At 49.4% G+C, this 22,717-nt stretch overlaps 1 protein-coding gene across 2 annotated transcripts; it reads left to right on the forward strand.

The window, feature by feature from the left end:
- Positions 1 to 702: 702 nt before the first annotated feature.
- Positions 703 to 19,702, forward strand: LOC133343415 (ankyrin repeat domain-containing protein 53-like). Of its 2 annotated transcripts, none has more exons than XM_061552997.1 (6): positions 703 to 4,351; positions 7,778 to 8,015; positions 12,750 to 12,952; positions 15,316 to 15,480; positions 16,108 to 16,228; positions 17,671 to 19,701. In XM_061552997.1, the coding sequence occupies exons 2-6, from the start codon at positions 7,824 to 7,826 to the stop codon at positions 18,547 to 18,549; spliced, it is 1,560 nt and encodes a 519-aa protein (XP_061408981.1). In that variant the 5' UTR covers positions 703 to 4,351; positions 7,778 to 7,823; the 3' UTR covers positions 18,550 to 19,701. The 2 variants fall into 2 exon arrangements, with proteins under 2 accessions (XP_061408981.1, XP_061408982.1); XM_061552998.1 differs by lacking the exon at positions 703 to 4,351 and adding an exon at positions 6,890 to 7,021 and having other exon boundaries at positions 17,671 to 19,702.
- The last annotated feature ends 3,015 nt before the right edge of the window (positions 19,703 to 22,717 follow it).

A 22,717-nucleotide genomic window follows, 5' to 3' on the forward strand; every position in this document is an offset into this window, starting at 1 on the left:
AATTTCATTCCGATTGTGCTCTCGGGTGTCCTGCGATAAAGAATCGAGTCCATTGAAGCAAAACCCGTAGAGCTACTTCTGAGATCCATTCAAGTGACCGCTGGTCCGCCTGTAGTCACACCTATGGCATTTAGCCAAATTGATAATAGAGGTTTTTTTTTTGGGGGGGGGGGGGTTAGAACGCTTAAATATATAAATGTGTCGTTAAAAACCCGCCACCACCCGACACAGCCAACTAGTAAGGGTTGTCACGTAAACAGAACGTGGCCAATTCGTCACGAGTACAGCACACGGGTGTGTTGGAGAGCCAAGCCAGAACGAGTTGTTGAACCGAATTAAATTCGACGAGACCATCAACTTTTCTGCACTTGAAACCTCACATATTGCATGGTTCATGGCGCAGTGCGCTAACCGCCGCAACCACCGGCTCCCCCGACGATCCCGCAGCATCCGTACTAATTTAACGCGGAAGGTTTTCATGTCCAATCGAAACGGTTGGGAGCCAAAGCAACTAACACCCCCCCCCCAACACACCCACACACACTCGAGGGGAAGCTAAGGTTTCCGCGAGCGAGCGCCGCAAAGGGTACAACGAAAGTAATTTTCGCGATAACACAAAACACCCGAAGCTCCGCCATGCTCAATTTGCGCGTGTCCCTTCGTGATTGTTGGAAGTGGCCAACACGGTCCAGAAGCGGGGGGTGGAGGGGGGGGAAATGCATTACGGTCCTTCAATACGTGGGGCGCGTGGGGATGATTTGCGTTCTTTTGACAACAAAGCGGGCGCCGTGCTACGAAACCCAGCCACTGGTTGTGGTCTAAACAGATGACCGGGCGCTTCTTCAGATGTGTGCGTCTGGAACACGGGGGAAGAGGCAAATGGAAGAGTGGCGACATTTTTCGCGAGTGGCTATTCATGTGGATAGGTCTTATTTTGAAGTCGCAATTTCTTTAAGATGTAGGGATGTAGGCTGTGGTAAAAAGGTAAAGGTGCAGCCCTGCAATTACTGGCTGTCGGAAGGGCTTCAACTCGAGGGAGCCCTATGGAGTGGCTGGCCTACTTCTCCACACTAGGCTATGATACGGGGACTCGATGATGAATGATATCACGTGGTCTTTAATGTCTACGACATAGCACATGGTCCACTTCGGTGATTTCCGCTTGACTTTTGTGTTTTAGAAATAGGAGGTACATCATAGACATTGATAAAATAAAATCCACGTATCAGCCAAGCTTGATCAACTGCTGGGTGAAAGCCGCCCCTTGTCACCATCTCCCGTGATCCAGCGATGCTGATCTCGTCAAGAGCATAAACCATCACGCAAACTCAGGTCATCCTCGCAGCGGCTTTTGGCTGGCCATCGAACAAAGACGTTCACCGCATCGCACGCTTTCAGATACGCTTCTGCGGCCGTCTGGAACGCGCTTTCTTCCAGCATTTGGAAGCCACTAGAGCTATGCACTTTTAAATCTAGATTGAAAACGAATTTCTTTAGAACCGCATGTGTTTTAGTTTGTTGTCCTTCCCCGCACCTCCGATTAGCACGGTTGGCTACGTACGGTGCAAAAGAAGTTCAACATACATAGAATCCACCCGGCATCTTGACGTCAGCAGAGTTCATCGCTCCATCTCATCGGTGAATGTCCACTTGGACGCGACCTATTGTTGATATCCAGTTCAACAAAACACACTTATTGACTAGTAGTAGGTTTTTACCCTTTCAACTGGTACAAAACTGACACCTTTATACACAAGGGATCATGTTTGCAATAAGGCGTACAAATACGCATTTTGGTGTCATCTGGTCCAACACCAATGGAGACTAGGCTCTAAGAAAAGCTGTCTCGGGTGTGGACCAATCAATTTCAAGGACAGTGCATATCATTATCAGAGTTGTTTCTTTTTGTTTGTATTTTGACTGCTTGTGTTGCAGTTATTGCAAACACGATCCCTTGTATAAGGTGTCAGTGTTGTACTAGTTGAAAGGGTGAAAACCTACTAGTATATTTTTCCACTGGTAAAGGAGGTCTCACAGTGTAAACACTTATTGACTATCAATATAATATACAAGTCATCTCTCTCAGAGGGTCCTTCTTGACATGTTTGACAAATTCGTCTTCGGTTAGTTTTACACGTTCGAAGGAACTGGAGTAGCTGGAGAACACTGCATGCACACCAGGAGATCGTGCTCAAACAAAGGACTGAAAGCAGACACCGACTTGTCCGCAGAAGGCGTTGATAATTTAAATCAGGTTAGCAGTGTCCCACTTAATTGACAAGGAGTTAAGGGGGTGGATGGGGTGGGAGGGTATGGGATGTGTGTGGGTGGGTGGATGAAGGTGCCTCGCCCATTCACTGCTGGTTATCCGACACCTGTCAAATTTGTGACAAAATATCTAAACGGAATACGGTTAAGCTGTTTGCCTATAATCATCATCATCAGCTGAGGTCCATATCGGATTAAGTCGTCCTCAATCTGTCGCCATTGCTCATTGTCCTGATGATATCACAATTTTTTATTTTTTATGCACGCTAACTGATCTCATCGCTCATGGTCCTGATGATTTCACAATTGTATCTTTCTCCTGCACGTAAACTGATCCCATTACTCACGGTCCTGATGATTTCACAATTCATCTCTGTTCTGCACGCTAACTAATCTCATTGCTCATCGTCCTGATGATTTCACAATTTCATGTTTCTACTCCACGCGGCGAACTGACCCCATTACTCATGGTCCTGATGATTTCACAATTCATCTAAATAACACGTTTTTCTTATGGAGAGGTGACTTCTTTAAACAGAAGGAAGGAGCAGCAATGGGCTCTCCTTTGTCTCCTGTTATAGCAAATCTGAACATGGAAAACTTTGAAACAAGAGCACTTGCCTCAAGTACATTAAAACCATATTTTTGGCTTAGATATGTCGATGGCACTTTGGTTGTCTGGCCACATGGGAAAATAGATTTAATACATTTTTAAATCATCTCAATGCACAAAACCCAGCCATTCAGTTTACCATGGGAATGGATGTGAACAACACACTCCCCTTCCTGAATATTAAAGAAGCACTACGACTGAATGGCTACAATAATGCTCAAATTAACAGAGCATTGAATGCCAAACCAAGACCGAAAACAATACTGCTGAAAGTGATCAGATTATCAAAAAATTAAAATACCATATATCTCGGGAGTTCCTGATAAATTAGCCCGTGTTTTGCAAAAGCAAAACATTAAAATGAGATGTGGTACGGTACACAAAATTGAAAAACTAGTGTCTTGTTCTAAAGATTAATTACCGAAGCTACCAACAGAAGGTGTATATCGGAGCAATTGCTTATGCAGTAAGTGTTATATTGGACAGACGGGACGTAACATTATCGTAAGACTGAAAGAACACCAAAGGAACATTAAATTCTCCAAAACACAGCTGTCAGCAGTGGCAGAGCATGCTTGCCAACAAGGATATTGAATCGATTACTCATTCTCCGTCGTGGTCGTCCTCTCTGGAGCCACGCTCCTCCTTTCCTTTGCCTGCCATTCCGTGCCCCATCTCGACCATCGGCTATCGATCTCTCCCTGCGATCGGCCCCGACGCGTCCTGGCCCAACATTGAGTCAATTGCTGCTGAAGAAATGCACATTCGCAGCTGATGGGATGTACACACAAATATTTTCTTATGTGGGGAGAACAATATGGCAAGGAAGTGGATTATCTATTTTGTTACTTATATTCTCCACGACGATGCCAATTATTGGCGTGTGTTAGTTTCCCGAACAGTCCCTGATGCACGTGTTCCTCCTCTTCCTCTCACAGAGTGATTACGTGCTTATCTGCGCACTTTTCTGCCTTTGTTTATATCTATGCATTGTGTATGATTATTCCATTGTCTATGTGTGTGCATGTCTGTGTGCATGTACCACTTTGAATAAACCTCATACAAATCAAAACATTTTTAAGCTACGGTAACTATCGAAAGCCCGTCGTCTGCAGATGTCCGTACAAAGACGCGTTTTTTTTCTCTCCACGGCATTTCCTTTTCGAGTTATGAGCGCGAAACTAAAAAAAACCTGCTTACGTGGACTACATAATTCAAAAACCCTGAAGCTTAACATGGTTATGTGCACTACAAAATAAAACGTTTCTCCGCTCGCCGCGAGGACCAACCGTCGGCCTAGCAACGGCATCTCTAGCAACAGAAGTACCTAGCAACAGAAGTCCCTGGCAACAGAAGTCCCTGGCAACAGAAGTCCCTAGCAACAGAAGTCCCTAGCAACAGAAGTCCCTGGCAACGGCTGGTCCAGGGCGTCAGATGAGAAGCATCAGGGAGCCCGGGTGGTTCAACGAGGTAAGAACGAGAAGTTGTGAGTGATTGAATGAGGGTGGAATGAAATGATGGAACGAATAAAACAGACGTTTCGCGATTGTGCGAATGTGTACTAGCACTGTCAAACTCAAGAGTTGGACAATTAAAACGACCCCTACGTGCATTGCAAAATCAAATGTTTTGCTGCTGTCCGTGAGACCCACAGTGTGTGCGAATGAGCAAATGTGTGAGTAGAAGAGAGATGATTGAGAGCGCACTGAGTAAGTTAATGACTGCGAGGCATGAGTAAGTGTATGTGGGAGGAGTGAGTGAGTGAATGAGGGGGGCGGGGAGGTGTAGTTTAGTGGTGTAATCGTGTGGCATCGTGTTCAAGTGGTTCCGTGTAACGGTGTAGTAGTGAACAGCATTGGTGGAGTGTGTGCTCTGATAGTGTCGTCTCTTCAAGTAGTGGTATAGTGGCGTGGGGTGTAGTGTAGCGGTACAAATTCTTGATTTGTCATTGGTGTGTTGGTGGTGTGGTGAGTGTGTGTGATCGTTGCGTCTGGTGGCTGGTGAGTGTCAGGCAAGGCCCTAGCCATGGAGTCGACATTGGGGAGGACCAAATCTTCCAGGGGGTGTGGGGGTCCCCCCCCCCCCCCCCGGAAAAAAAATCTAAATTTGAAAACTCATTTCCTGTCATTTCCTGCCTAAAATATTTTTTTTTAAAGTTCACGAACACATAGGATGGACTTTTTATTTATGTTTTACAATAATGTTTAATAGTGTATTGTATTATATTGCTCTGTTTTCTTTCTTTTTTACCATTTCTTGTTTCATTGTATGTCATGGCAGAGATTAGGGATTAATAAAGTACAACCATAACCACAATCATATAAACAAAAATCTATTTTATAGCAATATATTAATGGGGACATTTTGAGCATATTTGAATATTGGGGGGGGGGGATGTGTCCTCCCCACAATATATTATAATTACGGCCTTGGTGTCAGGTGAGTGGTCGGTGATGTCTGCCGAGTTTCAGGAGGGTGATGTTTTCTGGTGAGTGTCAGCCGAGTGCCTTTTGAGTGCCTACCGAGTGGCGAGGTGTCAGGTGCGTCCGGTGAGGGTCGGGTGGATGAATGGTGAGTGGTGGTGTCATGGGGTTGATGAGGTGGCTGGCGAGGGTGTCTGGTGAGAGTCAGATGCCAGGTGAATGCCTGGTGTGTGACTGGCAGTGGTGTCTGGTGAGTGTTGAGTATCTGGTGACTGTTAGAGGGCAATCGCGTCGGGTGTCTGGTGAGTGTTGAGAGTGACCAACAGAGAAGAGGAGAGGTGGAGCCAATGACCAGTAAGGGGGCGATAGCTGAGAGAAGGGCGCTGAGGCGTTGGGGAGGACAACCCTGTGTGTAGGACGGGCTGTGTGAGGGTGTAACTGCGTGTGTGTGCGTGCGTGAGTGTGCAAGGGTTATGTGTGTCTGTGTGTCGACTCAGCCGCAAATGAGTACCTGTTGCGGTGTGTAAAAAAGCATCGCAACTGGGGAGACAAAGGCGGTCGGGCGTGGTACTGACCACCCCCCCCCCCCTCGTGTCCTGTTCCGGCCTTCATAGGCGCTCACTAACAGCACTTGCCCCAATAGTCTGTTAAGGCTACACGGGGGATCTGTGTGTGCGTGCGAGAGGCGTCATAACACACTTCGCCACACTAATTCTAGATTTGAAGCTTTCGTGACTACAAGGATTCATATTCTTGGGTTTTTTCGGTAAAGTCACAATCGTGACTTTACCGAAAAAACCCAAGAATATTCACCACACTAGTTCGTGCGAGTTTGGTGTGGGAAGGGGATCCAGGCCAGGTTTAGATATCACTCGCTCCCTAATGATGACATTAGCCCCGGTCGAGACTAAAACTTGAGCCCCTTTGCTGCTTAATAGCCACCTATCGTTCCGCACTCGGCATTCTTCCCATACTTATGGTGCGCGCTAGGAACCCGTCATCATTTGCTCTTCCTTCACCCGGCACAGTAATTAACGTGGATTATTCTCAGCAACCCGCCCGCCCCCGCCATTCACGTATTCCCCGTCGTCCGGGGCAATGCAAGCCAGGCCCAATGCACCACGGACGATGATGAGGAGGAGGAAGAGGAGGAGGCCCTTTTGTTGACGCGGGCACATTCCTCACGTCTGGCGTTCACGATAGCGCGCACGCACGCGCACACACACACACGCGCACACACACACGCGCACGCACGCGCACACACACACACACGCACACACACGCGCACACACACACACACACGCGCACACACACACACACACACGCACGCACACACACACACCCGCACACACACGCGCACACACACACACGCGCACACACACACACACACACGCACGCACACACACACACCCGCACACACACACACACGCACACACACGCGCACACACACACACACACGCGCACACACACACACGCGCACGCACGCGCACACACACACACCCGCACACACACGCGCACACACACACACGCGCACACACACACACACACGCGCACACACACACGCACACACACACACACACTCGCACACACACACACACACCCGCACACACGCGCGTGCGTGCGTGTGGGTGCGAGTGGTGACGCCTGTTCCTTGACGACCGGTTTTGTTGATACTCACGTCCCAGTGCCGGGATGGATCTGCTTCAAGTGCGCCGGGGTGGGTCGGAGGCAGAATTTTGTCCGCAGGAACAATAACAGTAACCGTACTTCTCTCTCCCGGACAGCTAACATTCAAGTCGGTGCTGTTACTCGTCTATATCAACTCACGGTCAAATGAAGGCTTTCGTATTTTGCTTGGCGCCTTGTGGGCTGTGTGGAAATACACATCCATCGTTAAGATTTACTCGGGAGTGGGACGTTTTTGGGGGGATTACGGGGATCCGGAGTAATAGACGGCGTGTCGAATGTCACAATTGTGGCCGTAGGCTTAAGGCAGGCGGCACGAAGTGCAAGATGTAATCTTACGTTGACGACAGCATTTGTTGTTCCATCGTAATACTCGGCAGACCTTTGTCAACGCGCTGCCGGATTGAAGGCCTCCCTGCGTCGTGTCGGTCATGGTGGGGGAGGGTTGTTTGACCATACTTCACCACGCTGGGCATCAGTGTAGGCTGGTGAAGTGACGGCAGGACCGGTCACTCGCCACTGATGTGAACCGCGGCCGGAAATCGAACTCGGGCGGCCGAGGTTCATTGCGTCGTGTCTGAAGCATTGCGCCACCGGCTCGATGGCACCTCCGATTAGCACGGTTGGCTACGTACGGCGCGAAAGAAGTTCAACATACGGTGCATACATATATCATTGGTGCACGATGTACTGTGGTTAGGCAGAGTCAATATTCGACGTTTTGCTGAAGATTGCGAGAAGTTGCGAAGGCAGCCTCGTGGACGTGACATTGTTGTTGCCTGTGCAGCTTGAGTTGGCGCAGGTTCCCGACTAACGCCGCCGCGCAGCTACAGATGTCGGCCTTCCTCTCGCGGCCCCTGGGCCCCGGGTCTAGTTGGACTCCCGGCTCAGGGTCATGGCCCGGCCCGACGGTCGGGGCTTCTCCTCCTCCACCGGACGAGCTCCTGGCGGCCGCGGTGGGAGACGTGGCGTGGATGGAGCTGAGCCTCGCGAAGGCCGGGTCGCTTCTTCGGGAGGACGGACACGTAAGAGGTCCCACCACGTCAGCCACCGCCACCACCACCACCGCACGTTGCACATCAGCAGACCAAGCTCAGGAGACCACCAAGTGGATGGAGGGCATTTTGTTACGCGCTGTTTGGGTTTCACATCGCGGGTGCTGATCACAGGCCCAGCACGCCAAGCGGCCAAGTGACCACGCATCGCTGTTGGAGGTGTACCGAATTCTTCGGATTATAAGCCGCATTCTTCCCACCTGCATTGTTAAGCGTTATTTGGGGTGCGTCTTATAATCAGGTAGGTGTGTGTGTATGCGTGTGACGATGACTTGGAAGATGATTGCTAATGGTGGTTGATAATGATGACGGTGTGTGTGCATGCGTGTGTGTGGAAGCGGTAGTGTAGCGGTTAGTGCGCTGCGCTACGAACCTGGGCCACCCGATTTAGATTCCCGCTGACGGCCAACACCAGTGACGAATATCTGACCTGGGCCTCCTCGAAGTTGACTTAGCCTCAAATGAGTACCTGGTGCGGTGCGTAAACATCGCCACTCGGGAGACAAAGGCGACCGGGCGTGATACTGGCCACATCACCCCCTCGTCGTGGCCCGGCCTTCATAGGTACTCACTAATAGTACTTGCTCCAACAGTAGGTTAAACCTATATGGGGGATCTTTATCTTTGTTGACCAGATTTGTATAATGTACCTTTATTGACACAGCACAAAAGTTTGGGGTGCATCTGACTTTTCAGAACATCTTATATTCCAGAGAATGTGGTGACAGATGACTGTCAATATGTTTATTGAATTGAACAAGAGAATACGAAGTCCATGGGGGGAGAGAATTCCAAAGTTGGGCTTTGCAAACGTGGACTCCGCCTGTTCCATTTGTAGAGGGTTGCTGTGTTACCTCGTCACGCACGTGGATTTTCTCCGGGCTTCTCCCGGTTTCCTCAAAACCTGCAAGCACGCATTAAGTGGCGGCTGAACACATCTTAACATATCGAGAGGAAGGCAGAGGAGCTCGTGGGGGAAGGGATTTGTCGCCGGCTCACCGCCGTGGCTGCCTTTCCCGTTTGTCCCGTGGATCATCCTGGCGCCTCCTGTTAAAAGGACCACCAGCTTTCGATTTAAAGCTTTCGTGGCTGCAGGGATTCATCTTCTTGGTTCTTTCGGTAAGGTCAATAATAAAAATAAAACATAATAAAATAATTCTCACGACGTTTCGGCCACAACGCAAGCAGACGGCTGCTTGCGTTGTGGCCGAAACGTCGTGAGAATTAAGAACCAAGAAGAAGGACCACCAACTCCCGCTGAATGTAATCAGACTGGAGGGGGGCACTATCACGAGTGATTTGCTCTGGCTTTGGCGAGGCCTTCGTCCAGCCGCTGGTTGACCATGGTCGATGGTAATGACGGTGGGATTAAATGACTCGAATTGCCTCCCCTTACGCATTGTGTCGTGAGAGTGCGATTAAGTCAGGTACCGCTCGCAGCTGGCTGCATCGCCCCCCTCCCCCTCTTCCCATTTGCTGCTTTGTCCATTAATGGCCGGCCGCGAATGCCCATAGCTATGGCAATGAAAGTTTTGTCTGAAACAGCTTTGCCGTGAGCCGCGTAGCGTAACCATGCCGTGTGTTTTGTGGACGTTACCTGGGTAACGCGTTAACAATACTGCTCCAACGCGGCACGGCCACACATTTATTTATTTAAGGGTTGAACCCATGCAGTGTGACCCCCCCTCACCCCAAAAAAAATCTGACACGCTTCGTCTCTCGAGCTTTATCGGTGTGAACCGCCTCAAATGTCCGCTGCTGAATGCCCGTACATTCATGTCGCCTCTTTAATAGCCCCGGGGAGAACCAGAGAACCAATTGAGACCAAAAGTATTATTTTCCAAGGGGAGATCTGGGGTGACGATGAAAGCACGATAATGAAACTAAAACACAAAAAACCACGTGCCACTTACATAATGCGGGCACGTACAAAAGCGTTGTCTCAACACGGGCGCAACAAGCACCAGTCACTAACTGCTGTACCACTGCTCAATTCCATCGTAATGGATGGAAGATAAATATGCCATGTTTGCTATTGATGTAATCAGTGAGTATTCACCTGCTATGAAATATAAATCAGAAACATGGACACTGACAAAGATGGGAGGGGAAAAAAATCAGGGCTCCACAAAGACGTATGGAGAGACACAGGCTTAATATTGCACTGGGAGATAGAGGAACGTGGGGATTTTAGAATACAATAATGTTAAAGACATGTTGACTGTGAAGAAAAGTAAGGGGGTTGTGGGTAGGACACGTCCAGTGGGCGAGCATGACGATGGAGTGGTATTCAAATGAGGGAACGCGCTTCGTAGGACGTACATCGTGGAGATGGAGCGACGAGATGATGTACAGGTGCTGGGTGGATTGTTATATCGTGGGACCGTCAAGGATGGCCACGATGTGGAGAGGCCTACAGCAGTGGATTGATCTCGGCTGATGATGATGATGATGGACGTACGGACGCTGCAGGTCTGAACGGGAGCTGCGGTAGCGAGAGAGGATTTATTCGTATAAAAAAAAAATCCAGGTCCAAATGTAAATGGTCCTACGGGTGTTACGTGTCACGTGCCTTTGTTCGGGTCACATGGCAGAGGTCTTTGTGGAATATTTACCACACACGCCGCATCCACCATGTGGACCAATTATTTCATGTTCTCGGGCTAATTGGTCATTAGAGAAATGAGGCAGGAAAATTGAAGCAGCAACGAGATTTGTCAGGACACTCAGAAGAATTACTCCGTCTGTGCATGTTGAGGGCAGCGAGCCCTACGGTGTCTCACAATATGTCCTGTTTATTTGCTCCTGCTGGCAGTAACCCCCACCTCGTTTAATATACACACACACACGTTCAACACGAGGGGCTGAATAAAGAAAGTTTGACAAAAGTGGACTCTGGCCGGGGGTGATGGCCGGTGGTCGAGACTAATTGTGGATTGGCAGCCAAAGGACGGAACAAGCCTGAGAAAATGTGCACTGCATACAATTTCTTCAATTTACAAAAAAAATATTCCAATCTCTTAAGCCGAAGCATCACAAGCACGGGAAGAGAGTTCAGACATTTCTCAAAGTTCATACAGAAAGGAAAATATGTTGGTCAAAGTCGTATGTCGTTCGTACATCATCAATACGACAGCTCTCTGGCTCCATACAGGTGGATTCATCAATACCACAGCTCTCTGGCTCCATACAGGTGGATTCATCAATACCACAGCTCTCTGGCTCCATACAGGTGGATTCATCAATACCACAGCTCTTTGGCTCCATACAGGTGGATTCATCAATACCACAGCTCTCTGGCTCCATACAGGTGGATTCATCAATACGACAGCTCTCTGGCTCCATACAGGTGGATTCATCAATACCACAGCTCTCTGGCTCCATACAAGTGGATTCATCAATACCACAGCTCTCTGACTCCATACAGGTGGATTCATCAATACCACAGCTCTCTGGCTCCATACAGGTGGATTCATCAATACCACAGCTCTCTGGCTCCATACAGGTGGATTGATCCCTTGCGGTAGCGGTGCGACTGCGTTTGGAATTCTTTTTGTCGCCGTTCTAACGGTATGGTACTACCTCAGTGGGTTTTGCCTGGTAGGATGGGGGTGGTTTAGTTCTGCTTGTATACTCTTTGGTTCTTTCGGTAAAGTCACGTAGGCATAAAATATTAAATAAATTAAATGACGACGTTTTTTCTTGCGCAACACAAAGTGCCCGTCATCAGGTGGGACAAACCACAGCAAGAAACAATTGCTGAAGTGGGCAAAAGAGCTGCTGTAAACAAGAGACTATATAGGTAAGAGAAGGGGGAGGAGCCAGGGAGGAGAGATAGAGGGGGGGGAGTGCTATTTCATGCCTACGTGACTTTACCGAAAGAACCAAAGAGTATGGATCCTTGCAGTCATGGAAACTTCAAATCCAGAATTCTACTTGTGTGTTTGTGGGGTGATTTGTTTACCTGTCCTGTACCTTGCGCGACAATCGTGCTATTGTACTGTCTGTTGTCGTCACGTCCTTACCCGCCCCTACTGGATATCTGTGGGGGGAAAAAATAAAGCTTCAAAGATCATCCGATCCCAACGCTAAATAGTCTGATTCTAGCCGTCCTCAGGTGAAGAACAGATCTGTCGATAAGACAGAGTCTGAATGACACGTCCTGGGCTTGGAGCGTCTATTTAAGCTGGGAGGGAGGAGGAAGAGCGCCTTGACAAAATGATTTGCATATCAAGAGGAATGTTAGCATATTTAGCATATTTATGTAATATTACACTATGTATTGGGTAGAATAATACCCAATACATAGTGTAATATTACATAAATATGCTACCCAATACATAGTGTAATATTACATAAATATGCTAAAATTCCTCTTGATATGCAAATTATTTTGTCAAGGCGCTCTTCCTCCTCCCTCCCAGCTTAAATAGACGCTCCAAGCCCAGGACGTGTCATTCTGACTCTGTCTTATCGACAGACCTGTTCTTCACCTGAGGACGGCTGCTTGCGTTGTGGCCGAAACGTCGTGAGAATTATTTTATTGTGTTTTATTTTTATTATTTTATTATTATTTCCATTCTACGTGACTTCACCGAAAGAACCAAGAAGATGAATCCCTGCAGACACGAAAGCTTTAAATCGAAAGTCTGATTCTAGTATCGTTTTCGATCCCATAACCCCCCCCCTCCCCCGACGTCGCAGGGCCTCACGGCGCTGCACGTGGCGGCGCTGCACTGCCGCCTGGGCTGCCTGCGCCGGCTGCTCGAGCGCCACGGAGTCGAGGTGGAGCTGGCGACCGCCACGGGGTGGAGGGCCCTGCACCTGGCGTGCAACGCGCGCCGCGGCGGCAGGCGCGCCCTGGTGTGCGTGCGCTACCTGCTCGCGAGAGGAGCCCGCGTGAACGCGTGAGTCGAGGACCTCGGAGTCGGAGTGTGTTTTTGTGTTTGCGCTTGGAGGAATCCGATGAGCGATATGAATCTCTTTTTTTTTCACGGATGTCCAGTTAGGGGCGGGTTCAGAACGTGACAAACGATATAAACGCAACGTATAGTAAAACAAATAATTGAACTAAACTATGTTTTGATTGAAAGCTTTCGTGACTGCCGGGATTCATATTCTTGGTTCTTTCGGTGAAGTCACGTTGAAGGGAAATAATAATATAAATATAAACCAATAAAATGATATATTTATATTATTATTTTATTTCCCTTCTACGTGACTTTACCGAAAGAACCAATAACATAAACTAAACTATGTTTTATTTTACTAGATAAAGCCCACTCAGTTGTATGTATGTTGAACTTATATCACACGGTACATATTCAACCATGCTAATCCGATGTGCAGGGGAAGGACAACAAACTAAACACATAAAGCAGTTCGAAGTCAATTTGTTTTAAATCTGCAAGTGCATAGCTCCAGTCAGAGCCGGCTCAGCCACTAAGCGACCCTTGCAATTGCAAAGGGCCCCGTGGCCAGCAGAGGGCCCCCTAGAGTCACTGCTAGCTCGTGGGTGAAAAAAATCATACATCAAAAGGGCCTCCAACCAAATTTTGCTTAGGGCCCCCAAAGGTCTAGGGCCGGCTCTGACTCCAGTAGCTTCCTAATATCGGAAAGAAGAGCTTTCCAGACCGATTTGCTGCTGTAGCTGTGTGGATGAGTGGATGGATGCATGGAGAAGGCGTTCATTGTGTAGTGGTGGTGGTGTTGCTGATTGTGGTGTGGTGGTTGTGATTATAATGATGGTGGTGATTGCAGTGTTGAGATATGAGGATGATGATGGTCGATGTGATGGTGGTGGAGGTGGTAATGGTGTTCACATTGAGAATGATGGTTGCGGTGGAATGTGATGATGGTGAAGCCATGAACCCGGTGACCTGAGTTCGATTCCAGCTCACGGCTAATACCAGTAACAAATATCTGAACCGATGCTGGGTCTCCACTAGGTCGACTCAGCCTTAAGTGAGTACCTGGTGCAGTGCGTAAACAGCATTGGGGAGACAAAGGCGGCCGGGCTTGGTGCTGGCAAACCCACCCCGTTGCTTGTCATGCCAGCCTTAATAAGTGCTCGCTAAGAGCACTTGCCTCAAGGCTATATGGGGGATCTTTATATTGTCTTTGATGGTTGTAAGGATGGTGATGGTAGTGGTGACAATGGTGACGGAGGTGATGATGATGGTCCTGGTGGTGGTAGTCGTGGTGGAGATGATGCTGATGAAGATAATCATGACGTTGTAGTGGTGATGAAGTGATGTAGTGCTCATAGTGTTAATGATGATAGTTGTGCAGATGACGGTGGTGGTGAATCATTGTTGATGATGATTATGATGACATTTATTTTTGCATATGCTTCATTTAATCGTGTTAAAATATTAAATTTTCATACAAACCTATGATGACGACGGTGGTGACAGTGATGGTACAAGATGGCAATTATCTCTAGACAAATTGTAAAGTTTTGAGGACAATGATTATGACAATGGCGATGTTGATTGTCCTTGCCGTGTTGACACGGAAAGCACTGCGGTATGGAGATAGCTGCCTAGCGATGTCCTCTGCGCACATTGTAAAACAATTTTCTACATTTAACTCAATGGGTCTGATTCGCAGGCTTGGCGAACGTTTTTTTTCCGTCAGATTTTTTTATCACATTTTTTTCATGAAAAATCTTCCACAGTCTCCATCGCTAGCAATTGGGAAAGTCGCTTAAGCGACGTGTGTCAGCCCCTCGGACGAGTTGTGAGTGTGGACCCATTTTCTTAACACGACAGCCCAACGAGACCGATTATTTCTTTGCCAGGCAGCGCTGAGATACAATTAGCTCATCGTAGGTAGGCATTATTTTAATCCAATACATTTTGCCGTGAGTGATTTTCATATTTAGGGTTTGGGCTGTGGCACCGGTACACAATGGTTGACTCTTGCGAAATATGTCATATGGTCTTGATTTCGTCACATATGCCATATATCCAGGGCTTAATTTCTCACTCAATATTTGCTCGATTGCTGCTAGGCTGTTTTGAAGTTAGGATTATTGGCATAGGCACTCCCACTCGAGTACAAGGTTATACTATATTATTGCAGCCTGCATTCCTATATTCCTGTGGGGAGAACACAGCTATCATGAGGGCAAAATAAGATAAGATGGACGTGGCCTACAAAAGTATATGCCGGAACGCCGCTCCGAACTGTTGCAGATGAAACCAAGCAGTGACTGAGACTGTGGCTTGAAGTTAAACGTGCCGACGAAATTAATTCTGCTGCCCAGGTGCAACGAGGACTCGGTGACTCCGCTGCACGTGGCCTCCAGCGAGGGCCTCTTGGGCTGCGTCCGGGCCCTGCTGGAAGCCGGAGCCGACCCCTCGGCCCGCGACCTTCGCCAGCACCGGCCAGTGGAACTGGCGAGGCTGTGGGGCCACCGCAAATGTACCAGGTGCCACGTGGGAGGTGTTGGGCAGTCGGGGTGGGGGGGGGGGCTCACTAGGGCCGTGGAGATAGCTGGTGGGGGGGAGGTCAGGTGGGGGTGGTTTGTTGCCAAGCAGAGAGCCTCAGAGGGCCTTTGTAGGGCGTGCCGGAGGTGCAACCGCGCAGAGACCCACAGGCCAGAGGGGCCCAGGCGCTTGGTTATGAAGAGGAGGGTGGAAATTAATAACAATGCTTTCACTTTACAGAGTGCCTTTCACGGCAACATCATCCCACAAGGCTGTACGTTAATTATATAAAAGTACCAAATCCCATTTACGCAATTGACTACGCACGGTGCTAGAGAAGCTGAACGCACACATGCACATACGCACCAAGCAAATGAAAACCCTGCTACCAAGCAAAATAAAAAAAATGGATAAACAAATTAAGAAATGGCACAAAAACAAAAAGCACAAACAACAAAAAAGTTGTCAAAATAAAGATTTTGCACAGGGGTCTCCACGACATTCTTTGCACGGGGGGCCCATGCCAACCACGCCGTGCCGCACAACTCCACCCTGCTTGCCTGCCGACGCTGCCGATCGCCGACGCTAAAAGGACGGGCGACGGCTCTGCTTGCCCTGGATGTTGACAGGCTCCTGGCCAGCGTCATGTGGATGGACAAGAAGAACGAGGCCGCCACGGAGGACGTCGAGCTCCTGAAGATGGGAAGACACTTGCTGGCAGAGGAGAAGCGACACTTTGCCAAATGCGAGGTCAGAACACGCCTACCGGCGATTTCCTGAGAAATCAGTCACGGCTCATTAATGGTGATCTTTCATAATCACTTTAATGAGTCGTACCCCTAATTAGCCGGTGTTTTGGCCCCACGGTCCATTATACCTGCGGCGTGGCTAAAGCGAATATGCTGACCGCTCGGAGAAATTACTGACTTGATGGGAAGTGAATAGTGGTTGTTAGATGGATAGGCCGGGCACCACCATAGGTATGTTAAATTTATATATTTATACTACTACGGAAAATTCCCCACATTTGTACTATAGTTGTATTATTGGCGTCGTTCCATGAGGTAAATTGTCCGTAAGGAACTCTCACAGAGCTGTGTGTCACAGCGAGAACAGCACGCAGGAGAAGATATTGCAGAACTACATTTGATATCCCTTCAAGCTGTGATTCCACACGTGCCCTTCGACAGAGAAATGTTCATCGCGTGATGGAAAGAGTGATCATTAGAACTCTCAGAGCTGGAAATTAACCGAATTCCATGAAAAACCACAATTTAATGTGACGTCTTTTTTTCGGTATATTAATTGGTGACTGGGTTAAGACCATCAACGCATGACACCCGAGAACCCGGTTTCATCAGTGGCGCCTGAAACTTGGATTCGAACCCAGTTATACTGGTAGGAACCTCCTGGTTACACCAGCCCACAGGGCATTATTGTGTCCCTCCGTCCGTCGTGCAGGAAGGGGCTGGGTGGGGAGGGAGGGTGGGGAGGGGCTGGGTGGGGAGGGTGGAGCTGGGTGGGGAGGGTGGGGCTGGGTGGGGGGTGGGAGGGGTGGTGCTGGGTGGGGAGTGGCTGGTCACCCCGTGGTGCCCTTATAAAACTCAACGTTTAACCTACTCACGCCGGCCTGTACCCACCCTCACAGTCAGCCATATTTGCGGAATACACCACATCGCCGTTGACCCTGGCCATTGACCGAGCAACCCAACGTTCCTACCAGCTCCCTCCGCAGGAATGTGTTACTGTGGAGCCAGCTGAGCCACCCATGGACTCTGTTGCGTGTAGAAGTAACTTGCCATTGTTGTTTGTGTCTGCTTCTCTGTGTCTTTGTTCATATGATTGCATTTCTGTCTCTGTAATTCAGTCTGTCTGTGTGATTTTGTCTCTCTGTCACGGTGTATCAGGCCCTCTCTCCTTTTCGATGTGTCTCTGTCTTTCACCGTACACTATTTCTCTCTATCTGTTGATCATGGCACACGAGGGGTTGGGTGGCTAGCGCCACGCCCAGCCGCCTCTGTTTCCCCGGTGGCGATGTTTGCACACCGCACCAGGTAACCATTTGAGGCTGAGTCGACCTAGGGGAGGCCCAGGACCGGTGGTAGCCGTGAACAGGAATCGAACCGGCTTTCGCGGCGCAGCGTGCTAACCACTACGCTGCCGTTCCCCTCCGTGCGCGCGCACGCACACAGGATGAACGCGAATTCGTCAACGCGATGTCCTTCCTGGGCTGGCTGGAGGACAAGCGACTTCCCGCACCCCCGGCCCCCCCACTCGCGCCCCCGATCCCCGACTCCTGCCGACGCCGGGGGGGCCACGTGCGAGCACGCGGTCCGCAGCGGCGGGGGGGGCAGGGAGTCGGAATGCCTGGCGGGGGGCTGTCCGAGACGACGGCTCCGGCGGCGAGACGACCGCGGGACGCGCCGGGCCGCATCACCGGCACGAGGCTCCAGCCGGGCACCAACCTCCTGTGCACGGGGAGCGTGACCGCTCGCGGGGTCGCCGACGCGCTCCCGACCCTGACCCCGCGTGAGCCTTGGAACGTGAGCACCAACCCGAGCAGCGCCCCCCGTACGGACATCGCGAGGCCGCCCGGGGGCGCGCCCGGCGTGTGGCCCGACGACGACGGCGATGATGGCGACGATGGCGACGATGACGACGAGGCGACGTCCAAGCCTGGGAACGAACGCCGCCGCGTTGGCGGAAAGCTCTGTCCGGGCAGCCGGCGACGGTTCCGCACGTTCGTGCTCGACAGGGTAGCGGAGGAGGCTGAACGAGACGAGGTTCGCGGCGACGACGACGACGAGGACGACGACAATGGCGGCGGCGGTGGTTGTGGTCGGAGGGCCGAAGCGGTGCATCGCGCGTTGCAGGGTCGTGGCCGAAGGGTCCCAGCTTCTCGCCTCCGCGGGCCCCGAGACTTCACGGCTCGGGAGAGCGTGATGGAGCTGCCGAGGAAGCGGGGCCCCCGGGACGCGTCGCGGCTGCGCGGAGAGGTGGCCATGCACCTGTGCCAGACGGCGCAGTCGGCGCTCTTCTTGGGCACGTGGAGCGAGCGACGAGATGTGTGATGTGTCGCACGCGTGTGCGCAATATCACATGCCCCCATAATCTGTTATTATCTGTCGCCGTATGTGTCGCGTTTGTGTGCGTGTTATCATATGGCTCCATAATCTGGAACTCGCTTCCCAAAGCAATCCGTGCTGCTGACTTCCTTCCCCTGTTGAATTCCAGGCTCAAGACCTTCCCCTTCCTTTCGCCACTTAATACACATGCTCACTTTGCTGTACAGCATCTTGACATGCACATTTAGATGTAGATACGATATGTATCCGAATTCGAATTGTACTGTAATGTGTGACTTTATCAGTAACAGTATTAGCAGTAGCAGCAATAGCATCATCAGAAGCGATAGTCACATCAGTATCATCATCATCAATCCAATATATGATCGCGTAAAGCAAACACTCCATAGATTGTGCGAATACATGTCACGATGTTCCACCACCATCATCAACCACATCAACAACAGCACCATCACCACCATCACCGTGAACACCACTGCCACCGTGATCGTTTTCATCGCCACCAACACATTCAATGTAAACACTTTCCAGGCATACACAATCATCACCCATCCATGGCATAATTCTCTTGCAAAGCAGCAACACATTGTAAACAATGTAAAGACAGATATCACGCGCCATCATCATCATCACGAGTCACGATCTATCGACTGCTGGATGGTCTCCTGACACTGCGGCCATCTCTCGCAGCCCTACAGCATCGGAGCGCGTTGGCCCATCTTCCGTGGAGCAGCCCATGCTCGCATGTTAGTACATGCACCGTGTGTAGGTTGATAGCTCAATGTCCGTTTATTTGTGGCCAGGTAAGCACCCACTGACGTGGAAAGCGGCAGTGTGCCACGTTAGAGAGATAACTACTCCGGTAAGGGGCCGTCCATAAATGACGTCACGAACCTGGGGGGGGGGGGGTCAGACATTTGTGACGATGTGTGACGAGGGGTTTGAAAAATGTGACGTCGCATCAAAATGCACAACTTTAAATAAATATAGATAACACGTTCTACTTAATTAAATAGACGTTTTAATAAATGTTTTCTCCTACATCAGAGTGCAGAGCCACATTAAATACGCACTACAATGACAATAGATTAAAGTGATTTGAAGCATGTTTAATTTTTTTTTTGGGGGGGGGGGCAGAGCTTGTGACGTCATATTTGACGGGGGTCTGACTTTTTGTGACGAAAGGGGGGGGTCAAAAATCGTCCAAAATCGCGTGACGTCATTTATGGACGGCCCCTAACGACTCCGAGAGTGGCCCACCGATTTGAAACAGACAATGAGTCATTTGAATAAACGCACGGTTTGTAGTTCATGCAAACGACATTGAAATGGCATAAACAATTCGACTCCTTTTATTTTCGACTCGGTTATTTCACCTCGGCGGCATCGGCGATGCGTGTGCGCTCCAGCATTTACGATGACCCTTCCCCGTGGCTGGAGCTCCCGTTTCAAATTCCTTCAACGGACGCGTGAGTCCGTCTGAGTGTGGTGCCGTGGTGACCCGTCGTGGTCTCAACGGGTGAACTGCTGAGCGCCCGGTTAAGTGATGAATGTCTGGCGAGAACCCCCGTGAGCGTCACGTGACCCTGTTCCTGTGATCAGGCTGCCCGCGTGTCTGATGCTCATGCATTGCCCTGTGAGAGAGATTTCGGTCCATTAAAACCGCCGCATATGGCAACATCGTTTGTGGCGCACGATTTACTCGCACGCCTAAAATAGCGTCCATCTCGTCGCGTCTCAGAAGCAAAGGCTTGACCCTGGTGAGAACTTTGAATAGTGACCAACCAGAGGGCTTGCTACGTGTTATAGGCGTGGGTGTGCGAGGTTTCGCCAGCGGATGGCAGTGTTGAGTGTTGGCCAATTTCTATTGGACGAATTCGCGCACGGGATAAACTGCCTCCTGAATTCCAATATAAGTTGTACACAATGTATAGAAATAGACTCTTGGAGTATTCGTTGTGATATCGTGGTTAGCGTACAACGGCTACGAACCCGAGTTCGAATCACGCTCACGAACATAAACGGGCGAATATTTGAACCGGTTCTGTGCCTCCCCTCGGTAGACTCGGCCTTCAATAAATACCGGTTGTGTTGTGTAAACATCAGCACTAGGGAGACAAAGGCGGTCGGGCGTGGAGTTGGCCACCCACTCCCTCGTGTGCCGTGCCAGCCTTCATAAGTGCTCACTAAACAGCAATTGCCCCAGTAGTCCAGCCGGGATTCTAACTCTCACATTTGCGAATGTGATTTGCATGCTCTAACCACATCTAATTATTATTATTTATCCAGGAGAGTCGTATAACTCTTTTTCAGCAGGGTCTGGCATTTTTTTTATTTAAAGATGTTTTCGGCCAATCACTGAGTGTTATACACGTGTGGTACGAAACCGGAGGAACTCCCAGAGTAAACCCACGCGTGCAAGGGAGCAACACTCTATCCCCGTACAGATGGACACAGATGGGGATTAGTCAACTTGCTCTACTGCCATCTCCTGGCGCGCCAGGGTATGGCACCCCCCCCCCCCCCCCCCCCCCACGGGAAAGGAAGTTTCTCAACATCTCTGCGGTGATCCACCAAACCTTGCTTCTGCCTCCACATTGCTGAGTTACGGGCCGCGTGCATCGCCACCAGTGTAATAAACACAAACAATAGTTCACAATTACATTAGTCGGCGATGCTACGTCGGCAGCGGTGCACACGCACAAACACAGACATCTCGACGCGAAGAAAATGTATAAACTAGGCGACGCTTCGGGCAACGGCCCTCCCTCGGTGCCCATGAGAGTTAGGGTTGAGTTCGCGCCTCTGGCGTGGAATCGTTGCTGTGCACGCGACGTACACGAATTTTAAATAATCAATACGCAACGCACGCGATTTGATTTGAGTCCCGTCGGCATGAGAACATCAAGGATTGTGTCGCTACATCGCTGGTATGGCACGCGCACGTGAGGTCGCCTCGACCCGTTAAAGAGGTTACCCCTTGCAGGACGTTTGTGTCGTCCCACGTCCAGTCCGATAGTGTGTGTTACTGCTTTTTAAATCCTTTATATTAAGTTCACTTGCTTGCGCGCTTACGACCGTGCAAATTTTTCGGTCGTTTTTTAACCCACTTCCCGTGATCCAATCGAGATGACATTTTGCACACAGACTCGTTGTGCGTGACAATTTATTTTCGTGAAACATTTTTTCCAAAATGTTCAACATTTTAGGATTTTTTTTAAATATTTAATTACCGCTTAATGGTGGCAGGCAATCATCTGACCCATAGGTGGCAGCCATCTCAAGCCAGAGGACGAGAGGACTCTAGCCGCCACGCATATAAAGGATTTATAGTGAAAAACTTTGTTTTTACGGGTTATACTTGTTTATTAATTGCATGCACTTTTAAATACATGTTAACGTAGTGTTTTACTGCTATGCGCGCAAGATCAACGTGGAAAGTTCCATCCGCATTATTTGATATACATCATGTGTTCCTGTGTACTGCCTCTAAGAGATTCCTGCCGTTTTAGCCGCCTATACAAATCCAAAAACGACGGTCGTAGGTAGCATCGTTATTATTTGTAATCTGAAATACCGTCGCCCTCTGTCGGCAAATGTTGCAAGCGCAGTTTTGCCGCGCCTGGTTTTTGCGTTCACGTGGCGCGCTAATTGACGTAACGAATACGTTGCAAACAAAGGTACGCGTTATCAAAGAGAGGTAATCTTTATTGCAAGGCGAGTGTAGTTAAGGGCGAGTACAATGTTATATATTTTTCTCATATTTTACTTTTAAGTATTTTAAAGCGCAGTTAGGCGAACAATATTTAGCAATGACTTGGCTAATATTTATTATATATTTATATATATTTAGCAATGCCGAAATTTTTTGTGTCAAAAAATCTGGCAGAATGTAATGTTTGCATTTAAACAACATTAGTGCCGTAGTGTTATCGTGTACTTTTCTTTTTTTAACCAAATAGTGGCACGCAATAGCAAGGCGAGCAATCGGGTCGAGTGGTGGCGCAGTGGTTAGCGCACCACACGACGGACCATCCCGACGGCACAGGCGCGACTACCGATCACGGCAGAGAGATCAGTGGCACACCTGTATGCATGTTGAAACTTCTTTCTCACCGTACGTATCCAACCGTGCTAATGCGGAGGTGCATTG

This window comes from Lethenteron reissneri, chromosome 17 (genome assembly GCF_015708825.2).
Source record: "Lethenteron reissneri isolate LAM-NWPU_2019-01 chromosome 17, ASM1570882v1, whole genome shotgun sequence".
NCBI classification, from domain to species: Eukaryota; Metazoa; Chordata; class Hyperoartia; order Petromyzontiformes; family Petromyzontidae; genus Lethenteron; species Lethenteron reissneri.

Bases quoted from the DNA above. Each gene is read 5' to 3' on its own strand.
- LOC133343415 (XM_061552997.1), top strand. From the start codon at position 7,824: ATGTCGGCCTTCCTCTCGCGGCCCCTGGGCCCCGGGTCTAGTTGGACT. The intron at 8,016-12,749 runs GTAAGAGGTCCC...CCGACGTCGCAG, and splicing joins TTCTTCGGGAGGACGGACAC to GGCCTCACGGCGCTGCACGT. The intron at 16,229-17,670 runs GTCAGAACACGC...GCACGCACACAG, and splicing joins GACACTTTGCCAAATGCGAG to GATGAACGCGAATTCGTCAA.